Here is a 27890-nt window from a genome sequence, read left to right as displayed (position 1 = left end):
TAACGGACAACGACAAGTCACAGTCCGAACGACAAACAAACTTACGAAGTAATGGTCACCAACTTTTTTTTTGTGCCCAAACCTAGGGAAAGGGCTACCCTTCGTGATAACTACGGGAGGGAGGTGGTGAATGCTCATGCATACCAACGCAGCCAAAGTCTGCGTTGGTTATGTGGAACTCACACCTACCCACTAAACACCACCTGCAGTTGGCTTTGGGCAGGTGCCCTCTAAGCCTTCATCGAAAGCGACCTTCTCTTGGGGAGAGAGAGGCGCAAGCGGCACTCCCTATGGAGTATCCGCTGAGATGTCACCAAAACGTCTTGGTCTTCTCTCGCCGCGCTTGCGAGGGCGCGGTGGGGGAATGCTGATCGGGACTTCTTGTCCCCTGCAGCAGATTTCACTCGCCGCCCGTGGATACGGGCAGGTCATTAGGGTGGGAGCGATTGCTCCTTGCTGTCCTCTTCTTCGCTTAAAATGGTGTAATTTGTCGGGGGAGCGGATGCTACCCTTTGTGGTAATCTTAGGAGCTGAGGAAGCGCCTGTTCCCTCAGCTCTGGTGTCAAGTCCGGTGAGTTACCGCCGGTTTGCGCGGACCCTGGCAATCAGCCCCGAAGAAGAAGGAGGGCAATCAGCCGGGCTGGGCACAAACACGTCACTCTTCATCCTCGTCTCGCACGAGATCGCGCGGGTAGCGGCGGGCGTCAGGTGGTCGCGCGTGCCAGGGGGCCAGATCTCGCAGGTGATGGAGATCGGACGCGTCGGCACGCGCGAACATGTTGACGGCGAGACGACAAATGAAGTCGTCCAGGCTCTCGACTCTTAGGTCCCTCTGAATTGTCTGGTTCCTCACGTACCATGGTGCGCCCGTGATGCGACGGAGAATCTTGGTTTGAGCGGTTTGAAGCCTTTTCCGATTAGTTTGGCTCATGAGCGCGTACCATGCAGGCGCCGCGTACGTGAGTCGGCTGCGTAGGTGGGTCTTGTACACTAAGACCTTCACCTTCAGAGGGAGGCTTGAGGATATGTCACCAACTGTTGTGTTACCGCTTATATAGCGGTCTGTCGGCTGGAAGTGGGGAGAGGTCACGTCACGTCTTGAACATTTTCTTGTGTTTGTAAGAATACATATATTATAATAATCACAATATCTACAGAACCACATAACACAGAAAGATAGTAGAAGTACCTAGTATCATATTATGAACACTTACATGAAACATGTATAGTGTCTATGGGTTATAAACTCGATACAACAAACCACCGTTCAAAAATGTAAGTGCCATTGCTAAATGCTGATTGTACGATTCGGTCTCAGTTGGAGGCGGAGGTGACCACTTGCCTTTATTAATGCTGTTAAGTGATCAACTGCTGAGAACCTATCTTTTTCTTCTGATCCATATTAAAACTTGATGTTTTAATTTTCACTTTGTAGGATCATTGCGCAGAACAGAACCTCACGCCACCAGAAGTACCGATGATCTTCAGTAAGTTCGCTAGTACTGTGGTGGGACCTTCAGACGCTGTCAAGCTTAGGACGGATGTAACTGACGTGAGTATTTGACACAGGAATTATTTAACACGTAATAAAATTGAAATATCTGTATTTTACAGTTTCCAATAATAATCACAATTTGGGCAGCGTTACCCCTTAGAATTCACAATAAGTAATGTCCCTCGAACTTAGCGCCCTGGCTTTTATAGGGCACGACCGTCTACCGTGATGATGCTACCAACTGTTAATTGGCACTGCTGAAGTGCCAACTAACTTACACGAATCAAGTTGTTAAAGATCTGCTATAACATTTTATGCGATTAGTTATTTGTGATCAGTGATAATTATATAAAATAACATTACTAACACAGTAATGAGTTAGTTAAATAAATGTAATTATTAATTGTGATATCTTATGGCTGTTCATGACGTTGGTAGCGCTTGTTAACACATCAAGCTGACACACTGCTTTCATCTCTGGTCTGGTGCAATTCAGCATCAGGCAGTACCACTTTACTGCAACGTAAATCTTTTAGAATTGTCGAGGATCCAGACGTTTGCTTCCGCCAGATTAGTGTACTTTAGTTATTTTCACAGCATCATGACGTACGGTATTTTACTGTGGGGTCTTGCTGCTGACATTGATATAGTGTTTGCTCTGAAAAAGAGGGCTGTTCGTGCTATATATCAGCTTGGTTTGTATATTTTTTATGATAATTCATTACAGCTAGAAATTATATGCCTTCCCGCGACTTCGTTCGGGTGAAATAGTTACTTTGGTAATTTTTTTTGATTTTTAAACGCTATATATTAGCTTCACTTGTATGTTTGTATGAATGTTTGTAACTGACTCCTTTAAACGCAATTTTGACCCACTTTAAACGGCCAGATTTCATTCAAACTTTGTAGATTTATCGAGGACCGATGACAATACACTAATTTGATAAGATTATTCCATTATTCAATTAGCAAACTAGGATTTTTGTCAATTTATAAATTTTTTATCTATAGTCGATAAGGCAGGAATTGATGTTAAATTACTTAATAGTTTTAAAAATACGCTCTGATAGAAAATTTAACTAAAAAATTAAGAATAAATAATGTTTAAAAAAACTAAAAACACGCTTTATATAAAATCCAACTAAAAATATAAATCTCATTATAAAAAAGCGTGGAGTGTAGAAGAATTATTATTTTAATAATATCTTATAAAGCACCCCACCCTTTTTTTTTAAATAAAATATAAATTTTTTACACCATTTTAAGTTAAAATTTATTTTTTATTTTTTAGTTGAATTTTAAATAAAGCGTGTTTTTTTTTTTTAAACTATTTTTTTTAATATACTTTGCAAATAATACACTATAAACTGCTTTGGTTAATACATTTTCATAAGCTACAAATTATAGAACTTTCATCTCCCTTTTTCACCACACACAGGTCTAAATTTTAAAAATGCAAGAAAAATTTATATATATTTATTTCTTATTAATTGCGTAAATATAAAATTTCATGGTGTGTGTGATAATGACGAACTTTCATACAAACTTCCACCCCCTATTTCTACCCCGCCAAGCCTTTTATTCGCGATAAAAGATATCTTATGTCCTTTTCCCAAGTTCTTGTGTATCTCTGTGCTAAATTTCATTAAAGTCAGTTCAGTGGTTTAGCCGTGAAAGCGTAACAAATAAACTTACATTCACATTTATAATAATAGTGGGGACAAGTGAGAAAATATTCTGGGACATTCAGATATGTGCAGCGCAGCGCCATTGGTCGGAGTAAGTAATCGTTATCAAATAAAATGAAATAATTTAAACAAAATATGTCAATCTACAATGTTATCTGTCGGCTTGTATTGTTAAGGAATATTATGTCATAGTATGTTACCAAGCGCGCCGGAATGGCGCTTTAAGTTTACGTTGCTTGGCATTCATAATATAAAAGGCATTTATTTTCTCAAAATTGATTCATTTAGAATTCTTTTTGATGTCACTGAAACACTACCACCACCGCTTCGGAAACAAATGGCGCTCTGAGAAAGAAGAAAAGGAAATAATTTTTTTTGCGCTCTTTTTAATAAAATGTACAATACTGTCATTGCTATTGCTATAAAATAATCATAATCTTGGCGCGCGCGCAGGCTGACTGATTTTTAGGTATTCAGCTGTAGAGTAGTAGGATTGATGACAGAGCCATTTTTTTAATAAAACATTTAAATTTATTTATAGATAATGCCTGAACAGTGTCTGGGACTTTATTATAAAAGCGTATACATTTCCCCTTAAAGCTGTTATGTATCTTATATATAAGTATTAAGTAGGTATATTTATTTATAAAAACGTTGAGTTACTTTCCTCATCATCATCAGTCGAAAGACGTCTACTCCTGGACAAACGCCTCCCCCAAAGAATTCCACGACGGTCGGTCCTGCGCTGCCCTCATCCAACGTATTCAGGCGATCTTGACCAGATCGTCGGTCCATCTTACAATCACCGCGTCTTCCGGTACGTGGTCGCCATTCGAGGACTTTACCGCCCCATCGGCCATCTGTTCGTCGAACTATGTGCCCTTCCCACTGCCACTGTAAATATACTAATAGAAAAATATTTGAAGATTTAAAAAATTTAAAAAACATTATGGAATAATTACAGATGATATTCTGTCACCTCCGCCTCCGCCCACGCACTACGGACACAGTGTGTCTCAAATTGACCCCAATTTGTGGAACTCAGAGGTCGTCAGCTCTGATTCACGGCGCGTTTTAGAGTTAATTTAAAGTGGGAAGCACAGGATGATGCTATCCGTGTATATAAATAAAGTTTAGGTGTCTGTTTGTAAGATCAAAATAGCAGTATAATTCTAAACACATATTCTATGTCATATAATATCTTTAACAGGGCTTAACCTAAACTACACTACTTTTTACACGCTTTTTATTAGCTTCACCTGTGTGTATTTTTGTTTGTAACCGACTCATTTGGGCGTGATTTTGACCCACTTTTAACGGCCAGATTTCGTTCAAACTTCGTAGTTTTATCGAGGACCGATGACAATACATTATCATCTATCGTCGATAAGGCAGGAATTGATTTTAATTTAAAATTTCAACATAAATTAAAATTTTTAAGTTCGGTTTTCTATAAAAAGCGTGTTGTTAACTACTACATATTTATTATTTTTAGGGCTACACACCCAAAGGGTTACCAACGGGAATTCTGTTAATAGAACTCAACTGTCCATTCGTTTTTTTTGTCTGTCTGCGGACTGTGTCACGTTAAATAGCATATTAGATTACAGTACATGTATCAATCCGTATGCAAAACAAGATGGCGGCATTCAATATGGCCGCCGTGCAAATAAATAAAAGAAATGTTCTTAGCGGAGATCAGGTCTGTACTTTACCCGGGGTGTAAAAAGAATAGGGTAGTCCCAGGCCCATGGGTGTCGTAAGAGGCGACTAAGGGCTTTTTAGAAGTGGGAGAGTCACGCTGCCGTTTTATGACGTCAGCATAATCGGGCCAGACTCGTCCGGGTTAATTACCACACTCGCGCAGAATACCGGCGTGAAGTAGCGGCCTAGTGCCGCTATGTTTCGCATAGGTTAGTGTCGAGGACTGGAGGCCATCCCTTCCCCCTCCCCCCAACAAAATATGAGAGCGGTCTTGAAAAAGAAATTACCCCAGGAGGGTACCGGCTCTACCAGAGCCGGAGAATCCCTACCCGAGCACTCTCGCTCGGGCTGCCCTTCGTATTCTGGGGAGGGCACAGAACCGCGCATGACTGAGGACAAACGAGGCAGTAACACCACGGCACCCCGCTCCACGCTCAACGTGGACTTTTTCAATATCAGGTGAATTCACTCCAACTTAAACGCCGTCCACCACAACCTTGAGACGGTGCAGCCGGCAGTAGTAGGGATTCGCCGGTTCTGGCTCACAGTAGTAGGGATTCGCCGGTTCTGGCTCCTCGATTCTGGCTCACTTGCTCGTGATGCCTACTAAAAAAAAAAAAAAGAAGTTTGGTGTCAAACTGGGGGTTTTGATGTATTTCCGAGCGATTGCGCTGATCCGTTTTTCGATATCTCTTATAGTTTCAAAGTTAGCATTTTAAATTAAACAGATCCATAATCATTAATAATCACTGGTCATTTAGCTAATGATTGGTGAGCGACTCAATGTCTAAATTTCCATGAACGTGATACAGGTAATTTACTAATTACCTCTATCACATTCGTTACTACGATTAAAAAGACAGTTTCTGTATTTATTATTTATTTTTAAAACATGATTTAAATAAAGTATATAATAAAACATCATTGCAGATTGTATCATTTTCAAAATATTTGATGAAATCATTCAAACTCTTCTTATTAAACTTAAAGTATAGATACATTATGCAGTACTCGCCACACACTGCGGTATATTCATTCTGTACTCTTGTAGTATTGTAGTTATACATTCTGCAATTCCTTTGTAAAAACATCAGCTGGAATCCCTGAGGTGGACGACCATATGAATCGAAGTATTGTCCAATACCCTGCTCATCAATGTGTATTGCAACCCAGTGAGTGCCTGGCTTATTATCACTATCTAAATTGCTGACAATATAACAGGGCGTTACAACATATATCGGCAATCGGTTTGCCGCGTAAACATTATTTTTAATACTGGGATCGATTTTGTTCAAATAATTCTGTATCTCGATTGTATTCATATTAGTTGAGAACAGGGTCTTGTCAGTTGCGAGGATTGAATAGTTATGTGGATCATAATAACATAAGCACTCAATAAATAAGGCTTTAATGTATCTTATTCATGTATTTAAAACTTATATGGTTACAATAAAACAAAATATCATTACAAGCGATTCAAATATAAATCTATGAACATTTGATGAAATTATATTTTCATCAATTTTATTATAATATAAAAGCTGATTGAAAACGAACTTTGTACCTACATACTTACGTAGTCATTAGTACAATCTGGAAATGTTGACTCCATTAAACTATCAATAATTGAACTTATCATTTAAGTGCCATTATGTTTCACCACAATATTTAAAAACCAGTACTAATCATAAACAAATTTACTTTTACGATATTTTAGTATAAAATGCTAGAACTGTTCAGAAAAATAATCATTGAAGTGGCGTATTCAGTCAAATTATTATATATTTTGTGTGTTGTGTAATTGTTAAGTGATTTGCTGCAATGGAGGTAAGTTTTATCTATTATTTACTTTGAAATTAAAAAGTAATGTCATTTGTTATATTAAGATATGTATGTATAATACTATTCTAAGCAGTCTTATTGTTGTTGTAGAATGCATTCACCCCAACAATGGAAGAAACTACATATAAAACATTTTACTATCCATTATCTGAAGATAGTCAGGATTCATTAAAAGTTCCTCAACTTAAATCCTTGAAGAGGGCCAGCTCAAATGAAAATATAGATGCATTATTCGAAGTGAAAAAAACAAAACAAAAGAAAATATCATCATCAATATCCAGAGCACATGAGAATGGAAGTATTTACATTACAACTAATGCAGATGACGGAAGAAATGCATCACATTTGGTTAAAATAGAAATCTATGATCTCAATAAAATAAAAAACACGCCTGCACAAGAACAATGGAAATACGCTGATTATAGATTAAAATATTATACAATCGACAATAATGAAAGTTATAAGGACATAAAAAAGATTTTATACAATGTTACGAAGAAAATTTTAGAAACAGAAAATTATAAGAAATATAATTTTAATAATAAGTAGGTAGCTATGAAGAAATACATAAATATTAGTTCAGTTTAGTTATTAGTTTATTTATTCTCTTATACAAATAATATTATTATATTCTCATCATTTGGAAAATTAAACATAACGATATGGAACTCTGCTTTGTATGTAATGAGGTTGAAAAAATGATCAAGTGAGTTATTTTCTTTGTAAATTATTTAGTATTATATTATTGATGAAATGTGGCTAAAATCATTCACTTATGTTGTAGTCAACCTGTTCTACAAAGTGGAGGAGGTTTTAAGAGAAGAAGTGCAGTATTACAAGGCAGTGAAGACAATGATACAAGTACAAAGAGAGGACGACAAGGGGAACCATCCACATCATCGGGGCTCACCAGTGTGAACGATGAAATGGTGAACTGTTCTTTATGTCAAATCTTAATACGGAAAAGATATTATGCAAATCATCTTAGAAGTAACCTCCATAAGAATAACGTAATGCAATTACATAGTACTTTAAAAAATGTGACAGTACACGAATCGGCTTTTGGTAATAGAATTATCTCATATAAAATTAAGAGTAAATCCAACCAATTACAAACATTCGAAACACCAGAAATGTTTTTGAATTCTATTAAAAATGAAATTATTTCACTATTTGAGGAATCTGTTCGATTGCTTACAATTTTTAAAGTTAATTTTATTCTGCACGCTAATTTTGTTCAAGAAACAAAAAATATTTCTAATGAATTTGAATTTCAAACATGTAGTTATACTATAATGCAGGGTGAGGATTTAAATTTTTTCTTTTCGTCCTTATGTGATATGTTGATGACTAAAATTAGCACATTTGAGAAAAAAGATAGTGGTTGGAGTCTTAAGAAAATAAATGCATTAGACATGAATATAAACAAATTCAATCCATTACGTGGAAAATCATATATTGAATTACCTAAAGAAATCAAATTAAAAAAAAGTGTTATAAATGTACAAAACTCGGATGATTTATGCTTTAAATGGGCTTTGCTTTCTGCATTATATCCAGTTACTAAGAACTCTCAGAGAGTTTCATCTTACAGTAAATATTCAAATAAATTAAATTTTGACGGAGTTACGTTTCCTGTTAAAATGACAGATATACAGAAAGTAGAAAGGTTAAATAATTTAAGTGTAAATGTTTTTGGTCTTGAATACAATTGTAAAAAGAAAGTACATGAAGTAGTTGGTCCATTGTATTTAACAAAATCACGGAAAATTGTTCATATCAATTTATTATTTATTTCGCACGGAACAATTAATCATTTTTGCTACATTAAAAACCTATCGCGTTTAGTAAGTGGTCAAATTTCAAACCATGAACATGCAATCTACATCTGTGACGGTTGTCTTTTACACTTCTCAACAAATGATAAGTTATCAGCTCATCAATTGAATGATTGTTGTCATATTAAAGTGGAATTGCCTAATACAGAAAAAACTTTAAAAGATTGGTTTGAACAACCAATTTCAAACAATGTCTTAAAATTTGATAAATTTAATAAGATGTTACAAATACCCTTTGTTATATACGCGGATTTTGAAGCTTTCCTTAATCCAATTCAGACATGCTTTAACGATCCATCAAAACCTTATACAACTAATGTTCACAAACACGAAGTTTATAGTTTTGGGTACTATATTAAATGTTCATATGATGATAGTTTATCAAAATATGAAACATATAGTGGTCCTCATTGTACTCATGTCTTTATGAATCAGTTGTATAAAGATTTAGAAGTGATTTGCACAAAAAATTATTTTGTCATAAGTCCAAAACCTTTGACTTCCAATGATAATGAAATTATTTCACAATGTAAAGACTGCTTTATATGTCAATCTAATTTAAATGGTGAATGTGCATTATACTTTGACTCGCATACAGGAAATTTTAGAGGAGTTGCACACGAAGTATGTAAGACAAAGTTTAGAATCCCCTATCACATTCCAGTTTTTTTACACAATCTTAGTCAATATGACTCTCATTTTATTGTTCATGCATTAAATTCTATTGAAGGGGAAATTGATATTATTCCACAAACGAAAGAAAAGTACATTTCTTTCGCAAAAACGATAAAATTAAATAATCATAAAATTCAATTGAGATTCGTTGATTCGTTTAAATTTTTACCTTGTAGTTTAGACAAACTTGTTCAAAATTTGAAGGAAGAACAATTTCAAACATTAAAATATAATTTTCCAAATAATAATGATTTTTTACGTCTTAGAAAAAAAGGAATTTATCCATATGAATTTATGTCATCACATGATTCCTTAAAACTTTCAGCACTCCCTAGTCGCGATAAATTTTACAATACATTAACCGACACACATATTTCCGATGAAGATTATGAACATGCCAAGGATGTTTGGCAACACTTTCATTGTCAAAATATGTCAGATTATTCTGATTTATATCTTAAAACCGATGTTTTACTTTTAACAGATGTGTTTGAAAATTTCCGAGCCTTATGTTTGCAAACATATGGTCTAGATCCAGCTCATTATTATACAGCACCTGGGTTAAGTTGGGATGCTATGTTAAAATGCACAAAAATTAAATTAGAATTACTTCAAGACTTTGAACAAATAGCTTTTATTAGATCGGGCATTCGAGGAGGTGTATCTCAATGTAGCAATCGTTATGCCAAAGCTAATAACAAATATATGCGAGAATATGATAAAGACACACCAAACTCATTTTTAACTTATCTTGATGCTAATAACCTTTACGGATGGGCCATGTCTCAATTCCTTCCTACAGGAGGTTTTGAGTGGGTAGATGTCACAACTAATTTTGATGTCCCTGATGATTATGAATATGGTTTTATTTTGGAAGTAGATCTAGAATATCCTATTGAACTGCATGATTTACATTCTGACCTACCCTTATGTCCCGAGAATATATGTATTGGTAATACAAAAGACATAAAATTAGTTCCAAACCTTCGTAATAAAATTAAATATGTGATTCACTACAGAAATTTAAAGCAATGTCTGACAATGGGTTTAAAATTACAAAAAATTCATAGAATTTTAAAATTCAAACAATGCGCATGGTTACAATATTATATAGATTTAAATACAAGCATGCGTAAACTAGCCACATCTGATTTCGAAAAAGATTTTTATAAATTAATGAATAACTCAGTGTTTGGAAAAACAATGGAAAATATCGAAAAAAGAGTAAATGTAAAATTATTGAGTCATTGGGAAAATCAGGGTAAAATTCTAGGCGCACAAGATTTAATTGCTAAGCCAGAATTCCATAGTTTATCTATTTTTAATGAAAATTTGGTTGCAGTTCAATTACGAAAGACGAAATTGTTCCATAATAAACCTATTTATTTGGGATTTTGTATATTGGATATTTCTAAAACTCTAATGTACGACTTTCACTATAACTATATGTTTAAAAAGTTTCAAAACAAATTAAAATTATTGTACACAGATACTGATAGTTTAATATATCAAATTTTTACAGATGATTTTTACAGAGATATAAAACCTGATTTACATTTGCGTTTCGATACCTCGGACTATACAGAAAAAAATATATTTGGCTATCCAAAACTCAATAAAAAGAAGTTAGGCTACTTTAAAGATGAAAACAATGGTAACATATTTAATGAATTTGTAGGACTTAGATCTAAAATGTATGCATTAGATGTTGAGGGAAAATTCACAGCTAAAGCTAAGGGGGTTAATAAAAGTGTTACTAAGAATATGAAAATGGAAAATTATAAGACTTGCTTATTTGAAAATAAGAACGAATATTGTTCAATGCTTAGATTTAAGTCAATAAAGCATAATATTTTTACTCAAAGAATAAATAAATCTAGTCTGTCATTTAATGATACCAAACGGTACATTTTACCAAATAATATTGATACCTTAGCTTGGGGTCATCATAAAATAGAATAAATATTATATTAAATTTTAAGAATAAATTATTATAGTTTTAAAAAACCAAATGAGAGATTATTGTATTTAGATGTATAAGTTGCGGAGTAAAACATGATGTATATTGTTTCAATTATAGATTTTTCAGTTGCGGAGTAAAACATGATGCATATTGTTTCAATTATAGATTTTTCTGTTTAAATAAATGGTGGTTTAATAACAGATTGTTTCATTACTATACTAAACCTTAACACACATAGACGTAGTAGATAATGCATCATTTCAATCATCCATTCACTGCAATAGTTGCTGGTCCAAGTGGATGTGGAAAATCAGTTTTCGTAAATAATTTTATAAAATTTTTGAATGATATCTGTGATGCAAATTTTACCCAAATCACCTGGTGCTTTGATGAAATGCAGCCTTTATATAATCTCAACCACATTAATTATCTTCAAGGTTTACCTGATTTATCTATGTTTGACGGAAAAAATCCTCAACTTGTAATAATTGATGACCTGATGAGGGAATCAGATGGTCGTATTGTTGATATATTCACGAAAGGAAGTCATCATAGAAACTTAAGTGTGTTTTATTTATCTCAAAATTTGTTTCATCAAGGTAAAGGACAAAGAGATATATCACTCAACTCAAGTTATATAATATATTTCAAAAATCCTCGAGATAAAACCCAAATTCGATACTTATCTCGTCAAGTATTCCCTGAAAATCCGAAATATTTGGAAGATTCTTACAGAGATGCTACCAATGAAGCTCATGGTTATTTAATGATTGATTTGAAACAAGAAACAAATGAATTGTGTCGCGTTAAGACAAAGATATTTCCATCCGATGGATATTGCACTGTTTATGTACCCACAAAAGGGTTTAAATATGGTAAGAATCAAGAAATTTCGATCATTTATAAATGATGCATAGACGTTTAAAGACGCATAAAGATTTGTTAATTGCTCTACATAAACTGAAGCCAAAATATCAAAAAGCTTTATTAAAATCATGTAACAAAACAGAAATAAATTACATTTGTGAATGTATTCATAACGTACTGCGGGGTAACGTTGAATTGGCCGAGAAAGAAAAATCTAAATTAAAGAAATATAAAAATATTCTTCGAAAATTGGTAAGAAAAGGTACGAATAAAATTAGAAAAAATATAATTGTACAAAAAGGAGGTTCATTTCTACCGATAATATTGGGTTCTATTCTAAGTGGGTTGATTAATTCATTTATTTAAGAAAATGGATAATGCTAAAAAAATGTTACTTATTGAACCATCATTATTGGAGAAGTTAAAACAACACAAAGAAAATGATACGCCAAGATCTCGATTAGATACTGATATGCAAAATATCTTAAGCAGTGACATAGAAGATCGAAAGAAATGTATTTTATATTTGCAAACCCTTCAAAGATATCTAAACTTCGTCAAAGAGGATCGACAACCATACCACATACCACTTATAAATGATAATGATTCATATATTGGTTTTAATCAAGGTCATAATGAAATCGATACTGATTATATAAATCATGATGTGAATAAAATAAATGTAGTTCCTTCTCAAACATCAGTGGAGGTTAACAAAAATATTGGGGAAATATACACGAGCTCTGAAATACTGAAACTAATACCGAAAACATATGCTAAAAAAGGTGAACTTTTACTAAATTTGATTTCCTTGAATAAAAATAAAATAAGCTGGGATGAATCTGGTACCGTGATTATAGATAATGAAAAAATACCTGGGAGTAATATTGTGGACTTGGTGAGTGATACCTTGAGAGCTCTTCAGAAAAGTGAACCTATAGGTTGGGAAAAATTCGCAACAACTTTGAAGGAAATAAAAGTACCACTCACTTATATCGGGAACCCAAAGCGAGTGGATTTTATAAACCATTTGCAATTAAAAGAGGTTGAATCTAAATCAGTACCTGACGAAGAATTTTCTACACCAACAAGTAATAAGTACACAGGGAAACTAAAAAAAAGATCGGACTGGGAAAAATGGACCCCATATTAGAAATAAATAAAATTTATTATGATGCATCACATCCTGCTGGCTACAGCACTATTGATAAATTGTCAAAAGCAATGAAGGGTAAAATGGACAGAAATAGTGTCTTAAAGTGGTTACAATCACAAGAAACATATACATTACATAAACCTGTTCAAAGAAAATTTTCTCGTAACAGATATATTTTGTCTAATATTAATGAGTTATGGCAGGCCGATTTAAGTGATATGAGATCTTATTCTGAATATAATGATGGTTTCAAATACATACTTTGTGTTATTGATGTCTTTAGTAAATATGCGTATGTTCGAGCAATGAAAAAGAAAAACTCTGAAACAGTTAAGGAATGCTTTGAAAGTATTTTTGCTGAAGCTAATACTACACCTACACATATACAGTCTGACAAAGGAACTGAATTTGTTTCCAAATATGTACAAAAATATTTTAAATTAAAAAACATAAATTATTATACAACCAATAATCCAGATATTAAAGCAAGTATTGTCGAAAGATTTCAGAGAACTCTTAAAACGAAAATGTGGCGCTATTTTACACACAAAAATACTCATAAATACATTGATGTTTTACAAGATCTAGTGCATTCATATAATCATAGTTTTCATTCTAGTATAAAAATGTGTCCATGTGATGTTAATAATACAAATATAATGAGTGTATGGCAAAATTTATATGATAGAGAAAGTAAGATAAAAACATCAATTAGTATGGTGAATCCAAGAATTCACGTTGGAGATTATGTTAGAATAACAAAACATAAACATATTTTCCAAAAAGGATATGAATCAAATTGGAGTGACGAAATATTCATCGTATCTACCATCACCGATCTCCGTTTGTAGTATTTACTTTAAAGGATTTAGAAGGCGAAGAGATAGTTGGTACTTTTTATGAAAAAGAGTTACAAAAAATCATATTCGACCCCACTACTAAATACAAAATAGATAAAATAATACGCTCTCGATATACCGGTAACAGAAAAGAATTGTTGGTGAAGTGGAGAGGTTATCCAAATAAATTTAATAGCTGGATATTAGCTTCTACTTTGAAAAAAATATGAATAAAGATAGTTTTTATTTAACTTTACTAAGCAATAGTTCTATGGATTATTTTCCTGATAATACAACAACATTATTTTCTACGAAACTGCCAAAACCAACAATACTAGAAGGTGAATGGAGGGTTGGAGTAGTAGAATTTCAGTACCCATGCACTATGTTCACCGTTCAAGAACATGAAAACATTATTTATATAACAAAGTTGATGCAAGTACCCAATGAAAGTAAACCGTCATATGTTTATTACAAGACACATATTCCAGCCACAAATTACGATAACATAAATCATATTTTGATGGCACTGAATAACACTCGAGAAAAAATTAAATTTAAGTGCGATGAGGTTTCAAGGATTGTAGTTGCTACGATAACGGATGAATCCATAAAATCTGTAACTCTATCACCTAAATTATGTCTTCAACTAGGGTTCGAACCAAACAGGAACCTCGTTGAAAAAAATTTTGGAAAGTGTCCAGCTAATTTGCATTTGGGTTTACCGTCTCAATTATTTGTTTATTGTGACATAGTGGAGCCTCAAATCGTTGGAGATGTTATGACACCCCTTTTACGAATAATACCATTGGATCCCTCAAAATACATATATGGAGCGTACAAAATGCACGTTTTCTCTCCTCCCCATTACCTACCTGTGATGCGTAGAGAATTTGATACAATTGAAATAGATATAAGAACAAGCACCGGTCAAAAGATACCATTCCAATTTGGAACAGTGTGCATTAAACTCCACTTTCAAAAATTATAATGTACGGCAAACGTGATAATATTTCATGTCCATATGAACACTATTATACTCACCAGGCCGGATCAGGTATCGGAGTTATTTATAAAGGAGCACCGTATCAAAGAGGTCATGGAATCGGAAGTTTTCTTGGGGGGCTGTTTAGATCTATTTTACCACTACTGTCTAGTGGTGTTCGAACTATTGGTAAAGAAGCATTAAGTACCGGTGTAGGTATATTATCAGATATGGTTAATGCACGCCCCATGGAAGATTCAATAAAAACTCGTCTAAAAGAAGTCAGCTCAAATTTGAAACGAAAAGCTGATGCCAAAATAGATAATATCAACATGTTTGGATCTGGGTATATAACAAAACGAAAACGTCGTTCTGCGATCATTCCATCATTGACTGCGAAAGCGAAAGCTATTAAAAAATTAAAATTGAATCAAAAACAAATCAAAGATATATTTACTGATTAAATATGTCATTTTTACATAGTCAGTCTTGTGAATGCATTAAGTCCGAATTGGATTTATTTGCATTACCATCAACTCAAACTAGCATTGAAAGTGGACTATGGATTCATTATAAGCCCATTTCATCACTTGCTGATGATGGACCAATAGAATTTCAAGTACCTGGGGCAGGTGATGACTATGTGGATTTATCCCATACTTTACTCCATATAAAAGCTAAAGTTTTGAATCAAGATTATACAAAACTGACAGTACCGACAGTTGTGGCCCCAGTTAATAATTGGTTACATACACTTTTCAGTCAACTTGATGTATATTTAAATCAAAAACTTGTATCGCCACCGAATAATACATATGCATATCGAGCTTATATTGAAACTCTATTGAATTATGCACCTGCTGCAAAAGATTCTCATCTCACTTGTGGTCTATGGTATGAAGATACAGCTGGAAAAATGGATGCAACTGATGAACAAAATAAAGGATTTATTAAAAGACAAGAATTGGCTAGTGAAAGCAAAGAAATAGAAATGATAGGACATTTACATGGAGATTTATTCAACCAAGAAAAATTTTTGATTAATGGCGTTGACATGTGCGTAAAGTTAGTTCGTTCTAGAGAAAATTTCAATCTCATGGCTTCATCAACTGACCATAAATTTAAAGTGTCTATTACAGATGCAACTCTTATTATTCGAAGAGCACGAATCAACCCAACTGTGCTACTTGCACATCAAAAAGTTTTATCATCTACCACAGCAAAATATCTAATCACGCGAGCAGAAGTCAAAGTTTTAACTATACCATCAGGCATTCAGGGGAAAACCCTTGATAACATATTCCTTGGCCAAATACCCAAAAGGTGTATAGTCGGTTTTGTGAATAATGCATCCTTTAATGGTAGTCTCACAAAAAACCCATTCAATTTCGAAAATTATGATATTAATACATTTTGTTTATACATAGATGGACAACAGATACCTTCAAAAGCCTTACAGCCATCGTTTGACAATAATATTTTTACTACGGTCTATCATACGTTATTCTCAGGAACAGGTATACATTTCCTAAATGAAGGCAATGGAGTATCAAGAGAGCAATATGCCAAAGGGTTTTGCTTGCTAGCCTTCGACTTAACACCCGATTTATCAGCAAATTCTTCAAGTCATTGGAATCTTATAAAACATGGTAGTGTAAGATTAGAAGTTCGTTTTGAATCAGGTCTTACACAAACAATTAACTGTATTGTTTATGCGGAATTCGATAATGTTATTGAAATTGATAAAAATCGTAATATTTCTGTAGATTACAGCAGTTAGAATATAATAATTAATGTTTGAATCGTTTGTATCCTTGTGTATTTTTTATGTTGATTAAATACTTGATTACCTTATAAATTTATATAATAAAAATATGTATATAAAATGATATTTTGTTTTATTATGGTGAAACATAATGGCACTTAAATGATAAGTTCAATTATTGATAGTTTAATGGAGTCAACATTTCCAGATTGTACTAATGACTACGTAAGTATGTAGGTACAAAGTTCGTTTTCAATCAGCTTTTATATTATAATAAAATTGATGAAAATATAATTTCATCAAATGTTCATAGATTTATATTTGAATCGCTTGTAATGATATTTTGTTTTATTGTAACCATATAAGTTTTAAATACATGAATAAGATACATTAAAGCTTTATTTATTGAGTGCTTATGTTATTATGATCCACATAACTATTCAATCCTCGCAACTGACAAGACCCTGTTCTCAACTAATATGAATACAATCGAGATACAGAATTATTTGAACAAAATCGATCCCAGTATTAAAAATAATGTTTACGCGGCAAACCGATTGCCGATATATGTTGTAACGCCCTGTTATATTGTCAGCAATTTAGATAGTGATAATAAGCCAGGCACTCACTGGGTTGCAATACACATTGATGAGCAGGGTATTGGACAATACTTCGATTCATATGGTCGTCCACCTCAGGGATTCCAGCTGATGTTTTTACAAAGGAATTGCAGAATGTATAACTACAATACTACAAGAGTACAGAATGAATATACCGCAGTGTGTGGCGAGTACTGCATAATGTATCTATACTTTAAGTTTAATAAGAAGAGTTTGAATGATTTCATCAAATATTTTGAAAATGATACAATCTGCAATGATGTTTTATTATATACTTTATTTAAATCATGTTTTAAAAATAAATAATAAATACAGAAACTGTCTTTTTAATCGTAGTAACGAATGTGATAGAGGTAATTAGTAAATTACCTGTATCACGTTCATGGAAATTTAGACATTGAGTCGCTCACCAATCATTAGCTAAATGACCAGTGATTATTAATGATTATGGATCTGTTTAATTTAAAATGCTAACTTTGAAACTATAAGAGATATCGAAAAACGGATCAGCGCAATCGCTCGGAAATACATCAAAACCCCCAGTTTGACACCAAACTTCTTTTTTTTTTTTTTAGTAGGCATCACGAGCAAGTGAGCCAGAATCGAGGAGCCAGAACCGGCGAATCCCTACTACTGCCGGCCTTGTGTTTCCATACGGAGACGCAGATATCTCGTCTTAGCGATACGTCATATTTAAGGTACCCCGGATACAAAATTGAGCACAATTTTTTGCCTCATGCCGGGGTATGAGTGTACGTTAGGGAGGATATCTGCTGTTGCCGTCTCGGCAATTTTGAGGGTAGGGACCTGTCTACTCTCTGGCTCCGCGTAGATTTAGAGGACCGCGTCCGCATCTATGCGTGAGTCTACAGGTCCCATAGTGGTAACGCAGAAACCGATCATCTCATGGGCTGCGTTCAAGCGGCAATTGACGACGTGCTTGCACAGATTCCCTCTGCTGAAATCGTAGTCTTGGGTGATTTCATCGGGCACATGCCGAATGGCTTGGTTCAGGCACAACAGACTACGCAGGGCGATCTGTGCATAATTTAGCATTGGCGTATGGTCTGTCCCAATTGGTTGAGTCGCCAACGCGGCTCCCGGATGTGCCACATGCCGTCCTTATTAGATCTTCTGCTGACTACACATCCCGATGGTTATCAGGTCTTTGTCGACGCCTCTCTCGGAACGTCCGACCATTGCCCGGTCAGGAGTATAGTGCCTATCCGACGCCAACGTCGCAGACCACCAGCGACCCGCCGCGTTTGGTACTACAAGTCAGCAGATTGGGATAGGATGCGTTCCTTTTTTGGATCCTACCCTTGGGGCAAGGTTTGTTTCCCTTCGGATGATCCTAGTGCCTGCGCCGTGGCACTAGCCGATGTGATACTGCAGGGCATGGATATTTTTATACCAAGCTCTGTAGTACCGATCGGTGGCAGATCACAACCCTGGTTCGATGCGTCAGTTAAAGCAGCATCTGACTGCAAAAAACAGGAGTATCGAACTTGGGTTGCGGCGCTGTGCACAAAGGATCCTAACTGCAAAGTTCTTAAGAGGAAATATCACCGTGCCTCCAGATTTCTTAAACGGCAAATCGCCCGTGCGAAATCGAAGCACGTCGTCAAAATCGGCGAGCAGCTTTCCAGTTACCCGACCGGAACACGCAAGTTCTGGTCGTTGTCGAAAGCTGCTCTTGGTAACTTCAACCAGCCGTCCCCGCCGCCGTTGCACATCAGAAATGACACCCTGGCCCATACGGCAAAAGAGAAGGCTGATCTCCTTTGCGCTCTTTTTGCCTCCAACTAGACTCTTGACGACACCGGAAAAACACCGCTGACCATCCCGCTGTGTCATAGCTCTATGCCTGAAGTACAGTTCAGACAGAAAATTGTTAGGCGAGCTCTGTTTTCGTTGGACGTCAGGAAGTCGAGCGGGCCGGATGGCATTTCTCCAATCGTGCTTAGAACGTATGCCCCTGAGTTGACGCCGGTGCTATCGCGTTTATTCCGGCACTCTTATTCCAAAGGCGTAGTCCTTGACTCATGGAATTCAGCCCTTGTCCATCCGATCCAAAAAAAAGGAGACAGTTCGGATCCGGCAAACTAGAGGCCTATTGCTATTACCTCCCTGCTCTCCAAAATCATGGAGAGCATAATTAACCGCCAGCTCTTGGTATATCTAGAGGGTCACCAGTTGATCAACGACCGACAGTACGGCTTTCGCCATGGTCGGTCGGCAGGAGATCTTCTGGTATACCTAACACATAGATGGGCGGCGGCTATTGAAAGCAAGGGGGAAGGCCTGGCAGTAAGCCTGGATATAGCGAAGGCCTTTGATCGTGTATGGCACAAGGCGCTCCTCTCAAAATTTCCATCATTTGGGCTTCCCCAGAGCTTGTGCAGCATACAGGTCGTTGTCGACGGATATAGCTCGAACCCGAAGCCCGTGAATGCTGGAGTGCCCCAAGGCTGTGTGCTATCTCCCACGCTGTTTCTTCTGCATATCAATGATATGTTGGACACCTCCAACTTACGGCATCACCAGTGCTGTCGTATACACGGGCCATGCAGGTCTCTCTCGGGAAATCGTCGACCAGTGCCGGGAGAAACTTTTGTCTTCTATCGAGTCCTCTCTCGAGAAGGTCGCGGAATGGTGTTGTCAAGTTTGCGCGTTTACCACTAAAAAACCCCTTTTGTTGTATCACCGCTCTTCGACAACACTTCCCTTAAAGCCTCGTCTAGTATCGGAATACTGGGTCTAGAAATCTCGAGCGATAGTCAATTTCGTGGCCATCTGGAGGGCAAAGCCAAATTGGCTTCGAAGAAGCTGGGTGTCATCAATAGAGCACGGCAATACTTCAAGCCGGCCCACATTCTAGCGCTCTACAAAGCGCAGGTCCGGCCACACATGGAGTAATGCTGTCATCTCTAGTCTGGCGCACCCCAGTATCAGCTCGATCCATTTGACCGCGTGCAACGCAGAGCAGCTCGAATTGTCGGGGACCCAGTGCTCTGCGAATGGCTGGATCACTTGGCGTTGCGTAGAGACGTCGCTTCATTGTGTGTCTTCTATCGCATTTATCACGGGGAGTGTTCCGAAGAGCTGTTTAACCTGATTCCCGCCGCCGAATTCTACCTTCGCACGACTCGCCACAAGTTAAGCTTCCTTGTGCGGTGTTTCCGGGACGATACGACATGGGTACCTTCAAAAAAAGCGCGTACACCTTCCTTAAAGGCCGGCAACGCTCTTGTGATTCCTCTGGTGTTGCAAGAGAATGTGGGCGGCGGTGATCACTTAATACCAGGTGACCCGTACGCTCGTTTGTCCCCCTATTCCATAAAAAAAGGTAGAAATTGTAACAACGAGATCGTATACGCTTACAATATTGTTACTATATTACTGGCGGGTTAATATACATATTGCAACTTAAACGAATTTCTTGTTAAAATACGCTATTTGACAATCGTAATACAATAATACAACCAACCAACCACAAATAAAATCACAGAAGTGAGAATTATCACTTCAAAATAACAAATTGTTTAGATTTGAAAGAGCGACATCTCAAGTAAATTTCCTTATAAGCAATTATTGGGGTTGAGCATGTTATAAATAATAATAATGATAATTTCAGAAAAGTGAAAAGAAAAGACGTTTCAAACCACAATTATGTCTAAATTGAGTTATATACACAAAACTGGTCATGTGATTCATATTAACAGACTGACAAAAAATGGTAGCCCTACTGTCACTCTTTAAATGACATCATGACTTAGTAGCCCAACCCGCATGTATGGAATACAGTAATATTTAATAAACTTTAAACAGGAATTCCTTAAAATGTGATGTTTGTGGCTTGGAACGTTTTTCAGGAACTACGTCCAACTGTAAATTAGATCCTGTAGATGAAGCCACAACCCTGAGAGTTCGAGTTCATAAAATTTGGTTGCAAATTAATTTGTACAATAAATTGTTTATTCAGACGTATTGCGACAATGTGTCCGCAGCTTAAAAAGTTAAACTATTTTGCACACAAAACTCTGTAATGTATGTAATGCATCTTGGTTACCTTGGTCATATACACTTCTACTAGAGGAAAATTTTATCAAAGGTGCCATAAGAAACATAATTTCAGTTATGTAATATATTATAAGCATGATATATTCCTTCAATAACTCAAGGTCAAGTAGATGAGATAATATCTTATAAATATACGAGTATTTTTACAAAATCTCAAGTGATTTTATCTTTTATTTTATCAAAACATGCCGACCGCCCAGGGAAGAGTCGAGCAGGATGATGATGATTCAGCTGATGGTAATTGTTACGCCCTGCCCATTACAATACAGCGCCACTCAGGATTCATGAAAAACCCAAAAATTCTGAGCGGCACTACAATTGCGCTCGTCAGCATGAGACATAAGATATTAAGTCTCATTTGCCCAGTAATGTCACTAGTTACGGCGCCATTCAGACCGAAACATAGTAATGTTTAGACATTACTGCTTCACGGCGCCGTTGTAGTATTTGGCATCCTGTGCAATTGGATTCAATCCTGTTTAGTTGAATTCGATGAGTGACCTCTTTCGCGAAATTGGACCTGCCTAACTTAATTGTTTGTCCAAGGTAGACGTGCTCGTCAACGAGTCACGATATAGTTAACCTAATCGTAATATGAGTTCTATAATACGGTTTTCCTTTGCAGAAAGTTGATTGGGAGATAGAACTAACGGTGGTTATTGGCAAGACAGCGAGTAACGTTACCGCTGCGGAAGCATTTGATTATGTGTTCGGATACACGGTGGCTCAAGACATCAGCGCGAGAGACTGGCAGAAGACCAGAAATGGTGGACAGTTCTTATTAGGAAAGGTAGGTAGACTTTTTGTACATATTTATTTTTTAAACTAATTTTTCAGTTTTTTTTTTTAACTAAAATTTCATGCACGTATATTATTAAGTTGGATTTGAGATTCATTCATATTTATTTATTTAACATTAAATAGGTTGGTACAAATTTGGTCTTACAATAGCTTAAAGTATTTCGTATTTAGCCATACCAAATAGCATGCAAACTTGGTGTTGGTCAAATTGGTCAAAAAAAAAACAAGTTACGATATATGCAAAGTGATGCAAACAAATGGCGATCTGAGAGAGAAGAAGCGGCGCAAGAAACACTTCCAGCATTCTTTTTTGCGCTCTTTTGAATAAAATATACAATATTGTACTATCATTGCTATTGGTATAAATGCTACTGTCCGATCACTGAGATATTCAGCTGTGGAGTAGTAGGATTTACGACGGAGCCATTTTTAATAAAACATTTAAATTTATTCATAGATAATACCTGAACAGTGGCTGGGCCTTTATTATAAAAGATTGAACATTTACCCTTAAAGCTATTATATATCTTATGAAGCCTACTGGAATAAGTTACAAGCAATCCCTTATTTCTAGCGTTATAATAATGAAAATCGCCATTAAGAGCAAAAAAACGTGACGATTTTTGTCAACGTATATGAAATATATTGTTATATTTTCAGTCAATGGATACTTTCTGTCCTATTGGACCGTGTGTCACCACCAGCGACGAGGTACGAGACCCACAGAACCTGCAGGTTCAGTGCAAAGTGAACGGGGTTCTCAAACAGTCGAGCCGCACGGACCAGTTGGTGCACAAGATACCGGACGTCATCGCTCGCCTGTCTTCGTAAGTCTTGAACATCATAGATCATTTATACGTCCAGAAAGACTGTGACAGCAACAACGAAATATAAAAAAAAGTGTGTGTGTACTTATGTATGTACGCAAGAAGTTATACTTCTTTGGCGTAACGAAGCAAAAATCATTAAAATGATTTTTTCCTCGTGCTATTCTATATTTTTAGGAAGAACAATATTGTAAAAATCTTGCAAAGATGGCTTTGACAATTAATTATTAAGTAATGAATACGGCTGTATGGGCTTGAAGTTGAACCCTTTGCCTGTCCTAATAATGGACGAAGAAACAATAAATAACAATAACGAATGACGCAAACGTCAGAAAATTTTAGGAACTAACTTCAACGTGTTAGTCTTGTGTTACAGTGATGCGCGCACATCTTAAAATTTCACTTTCATCATTTTTTCATAACGCGCCTAAAGAAGTATAACTTCAAAAAAAATGAGGTTGACAGTTAACCTCTATTCTGAACAACGCACGCACACTAACACAAAATCACATACAAATCGCGAGTAAACTGACCAAACGTGACCTGTTTTCATCTGTTGTCCAGACTCAAGCAACAAGCTCTATCTAGACGTATAAATGATCTAAAGTTCAACACAATTTACAAATACCCACATTTCGAAATTAGTTTCAAATTCATTCAACACATTTTACCAGTGGAAGGCTCCTTTGCACAGGATGCCGGCTCGAGTTTGGGTACCACAACAGCGCCTATTTCTGCCGTGAAGCAGTTATGTGTAATCATTATTGTGTTTCTGTCTGAAAGGTGCCGTAGCTAGTGAAATTACTGGACAAATGAGACTTAACATAACAACTACAACTGCGCCCGTCACCTTGAGACATAAGCTGAAGGTGACGGGCGCAGTTGTAGTGCCGCTCAGATTTTTGGGTTTTTCAAGAATCCTGAGCGGCACTGCATTGTCATGGGTAGGGCGCATCAATTACCATCAGCTAAACGTTCTGCTCGTCTCGTTCCTTATTTTCATTAAAAAACATTCAAATATTTTTTTCAAAATAGGATTTAGAATCACTTATTGTACGTCATTAACAACTATAACTACCCAATGGAAAAAGTATGCCTCAGACCTGAGAAGAACGGGTGCAAGAAACTCAGTGGGATTGTTTAAATAAAATGTTGATTTCAATATAATATTGTACAATAAAATTGATTATTAAATAGCCCGAGGGTGGTCGCTCCATTCCAATCAGTGGTATCATTAAGAAAGTTAATGTTATAGTAACCTTTACCACATAAACGTTTTATAACAATTATTTTGAATAACTTAACACATTTGTTTTGATTATTATCTGGGATCTTGTTGTAAACTCGACCTAGCTAAGTAGTAGGCATTATACGTTTAAGGCGTTAGGATGTTTTGTAAAGTGCGATAAACTACTTTTTTTGGCTTTGGTATTGTTATATCTATATATATAATGAAATGGTATTTGTTTGAGGTTCTTTCAAGCCTTAACCATCGATCGTATCGACATGAAATTACCACCATTCGATGCGTAATTTATCCTAGATGGTTTGTGGCTATTTTTATTTTATTTGTAATAAGATGAATTAAATTTGATTTATTTCGTTTTAAAATGGCCTTAATAAGTTTTTACTTTGTAAGGATTTTATTTGTAAGATAACTAATTGTATTCCAATAATTTCCAGTGTGATGACTCTGTACCCGGGCGACATATTGCTAACAGGCACCCCCGGAGGCGTGGGCATGTATAGATCTCCGCCGGAGTACTTGAAGCCTGGTGACGTCATTCTCAGCGAGATCGAAAACATAGGAGTCCTCGAGACTAAAGTTGAGCGATTTACTTGTCCCTGCTAATAACAACTTCTACATTTATTTGACATAACAAACTCTACATTCATTACTCTTTTCATACACGCATTCAAACGGTCGCTCTCTAATGGTTCATTTACATTAACGGCGAACGCTTTCGGTTGAACCGAATTGGGTTGTTAGCATTAGGTTGGTTCACCGAAAAAATATTTCTTTATTATCTTCAATTTATTGAACATTACAAATTGTTCGACATTATTATGACTATCACACTAATTGTAAATGCTGTTCACACCTTTACCAGTGGGAGGCTCCTTTGCACAGGATTCCGGCTACATATTGGCTACCACAACGGCGCCTATTTCTGCCGTGATGCATTAATGTGTAAGCATTACTGTGTTTCGCAATATTACAAGCGCTGTTATAGTGCCGCTCAGATATTAGGGTTTTTCAAGAATCCTGAGCGGTACTGCATTGTAATGGGTAGGGCGAATCAATTGCCACGAGCTGAACGTCCTGCTCGTCTCGTCCCTTATTGTCATAGACAAATAAAGGCATGCCTTATTGTATTATCCCTTATGTAGTTATTTAAATAATAATTGAATAATGGTGTGTTTTTGGTATAAATATTTATTGATTTATTTTTGGGAAATAAACAGTATTTAAAAACATTCTAAAAAATACATAAACAATTGTGCACACACCAATAAAGTTTCCACTAATATACATATCACGTGAGAAGTCAAACAGAGGATAGACAAAAACTTACAGAACTATCTGAATATATAATTAATTAATTAACTTAATAAAAATAAATTAGTTGTAAGTGGCGCACTGGTGGTGTGTTTCAATAAGCAGCTGTATTAGTTCATCGGTGGTTGTCTGCGACCGATTACGGGCTGTGATCGGTGACCGAATACGGGTTGCAACCGATAAGTCAAAACGAGATAGTGTAAATGAGCCATTAGCGCGTGCGTACTGTATTATGGAGAACAAATACATTGAATCCGTAAAATTAATATTGGCTAAAAGTGAAAATGTGAATATTATGTACAGAAATGGTGCTATTATAATTGTATGTTATATACGTATATGATTTATACATCTAGATAGACAGCCGATGTAAACAGGCCAGGTTTATTACTTTAGTGTGTGTGACAAGCTACGTATTACACTCGCGTTTTGTATGTCACTTTGTGTTACTTCATAAAATAGAGGTTAACTGTCAACTTCAATTTTTCACAGTATATCTAGACGTACATATGATCTAAGGTTATACCGCTGTAATTTTGTAAGTGTAACTTTAATATCATAAAAATCGACAGTAACACGTCATTAGTAATTCTGTTAATGTGTTCGTCCTGTTTTCTTGTTTTAAGATTGGTATTGGTGTAGTGGGGATATCTGTAGTGTACTTATATAATTTTACGTATTCGAGTTTATCGTCAGCATAAATTGTATGGAAATATAATATGTTAATGTCAAAATAATTGTAATGTGCTCGGTGAACGGTTGGATCACTTGGCGTTGCCAGAATCGCTTCATTATGTGTCTTCTACCGCATTTATCACGGGGAGTGTTCCGAAGAGCTGTTTAACCTGATTCCTGCCGCCGAATTCCACCTTCGCACGACAGGCCACAAGTTAGGATATCATCCCCGCCATCTGGATGTGTGGCGGTCCTCCACAGTGCGGTTTTCAAGGAATTTTCTTCCACGTACTACAAAGCTGTGGAATGAGCTTCCTTGTGCGGTGTTTCCAGGACGGTATGACATGGGAACCTTCAAAAAAACTGCGTATACCTTCCTTAAAGGCCGGCAATGCTCTTGTGATTCCTCTGGTGTTGCAAGAGAATGTGGGCGATGGTGATCACTTAACACCAGGTGACCCGTACGCTCGTTTGTCCTTCTTTTACCATAAACAAAAAATATATTGTTCATACCAAGTTTGACACCGGTTTTAAATTTAACGGTTTTTACTGGTAAATGTCGGTTATATTTTTTTTGCGTTTGAAAAAATTAAACATTCTTTATAACTATATTAATCGGTTAATTCCCCAAGAGTCCAAGCGTGACGATCATACTTAACTAATAGTCGTTTGATGCGATGTAGTTAAGTCAAATATAAGTAAATCACTTAGTACACAAATAAAATTTGAAAACAAAATTTTATGAACTCAAACCCGCGCTCTCGCGTTTCGTGCGAGTGCTCTTCCAACTGAGCTAACCGTTCGAGTGACGTATCGTTGATAAAATCTTGTATGCTTTGTTCAACTCTCAGGTTGTGGCTTCAAGTACCGCATCGTTCATAAAATTTTATTTGTGTATTAATCCCAGAAGTGAGTGTTATCACTTTAAAAACATAACAAATTGTTTAAATCACTTAAATTTAAACTGTGTGCGAATTTTTAGTTTTATATTCTTGGTATTCATTAAGTACATATATTATATTTATATATTTTTTGTTATGGCAATAAAAATATGAAAGTTACTCTAGTGGTTTTATTGAACTCATACGAAGTAAAGTTATTCTAAATTTAATACTTTTTCCGTCTTACAAATAAACTTGGTATAAAGTTATACCTGAGAATAAACAAATAATATGTAAAATTTTGACAATATCACTGTCAATATATTGAAAATTCAAAAGATTTTATTCGATTTTTATTAGCTTCACCTGTATGTATGTTTGTTTGTAACCGACTCGCGCTATTATGACCCACTTTAAATGGCCAGATTTCGTTCAAACTTCGTAGATTTATCGAGGACCGATGCCAATACATTAATTTGATAAAATTATTCCATTTACCCATTTGCAAAAAAAGATTTTTGTTAATTTATATATTATTTTTATGTTAATTTTAAATTTCAACTATTATCGTTTAAACCAAAGCGTGTTTTTTTAGTTTTTTCAAACTATTTTTATTCTAATTACAG

At 35.7% G+C, this 27890-nt stretch overlaps 1 protein-coding gene across 1 annotated transcript in view; it reads left to right on the top strand.

Moving 5' to 3' along the window:
* The window catches only part of LOC126979778 (fumarylacetoacetate hydrolase domain-containing protein 2), a 31968-nt gene extending 4524 nt beyond the window's left edge, over nt 1-27444 (top strand). The window contains exons 3-6 of the mRNA XM_050829310.1: nt 1436-1552; nt 22146-22310; nt 22982-23148; nt 24832-27444. Of these exons, the coding sequence (XP_050685267.1) occupies nt 1436-1552; nt 22146-22310; nt 22982-23148; nt 24832-25000 (618 nt within the window). The 3' untranslated portion in view covers nt 25001-27444. The remainder of the gene's footprint in view (nt 1-1435; nt 1553-22145; nt 22311-22981; nt 23149-24831) is intronic.
* Nucleotides 27445-27890: the final 446 nt, after the last annotated feature.

Source organism: Leptidea sinapis, chromosome 4 (genome assembly GCF_905404315.1).
Source record: "Leptidea sinapis chromosome 4, ilLepSina1.1, whole genome shotgun sequence".
Taxonomy (NCBI): domain Eukaryota; kingdom Metazoa; phylum Arthropoda; class Insecta; order Lepidoptera; family Pieridae; genus Leptidea; species Leptidea sinapis.
This window is presented reverse-complemented; position numbering and strand designations above follow the sequence as displayed.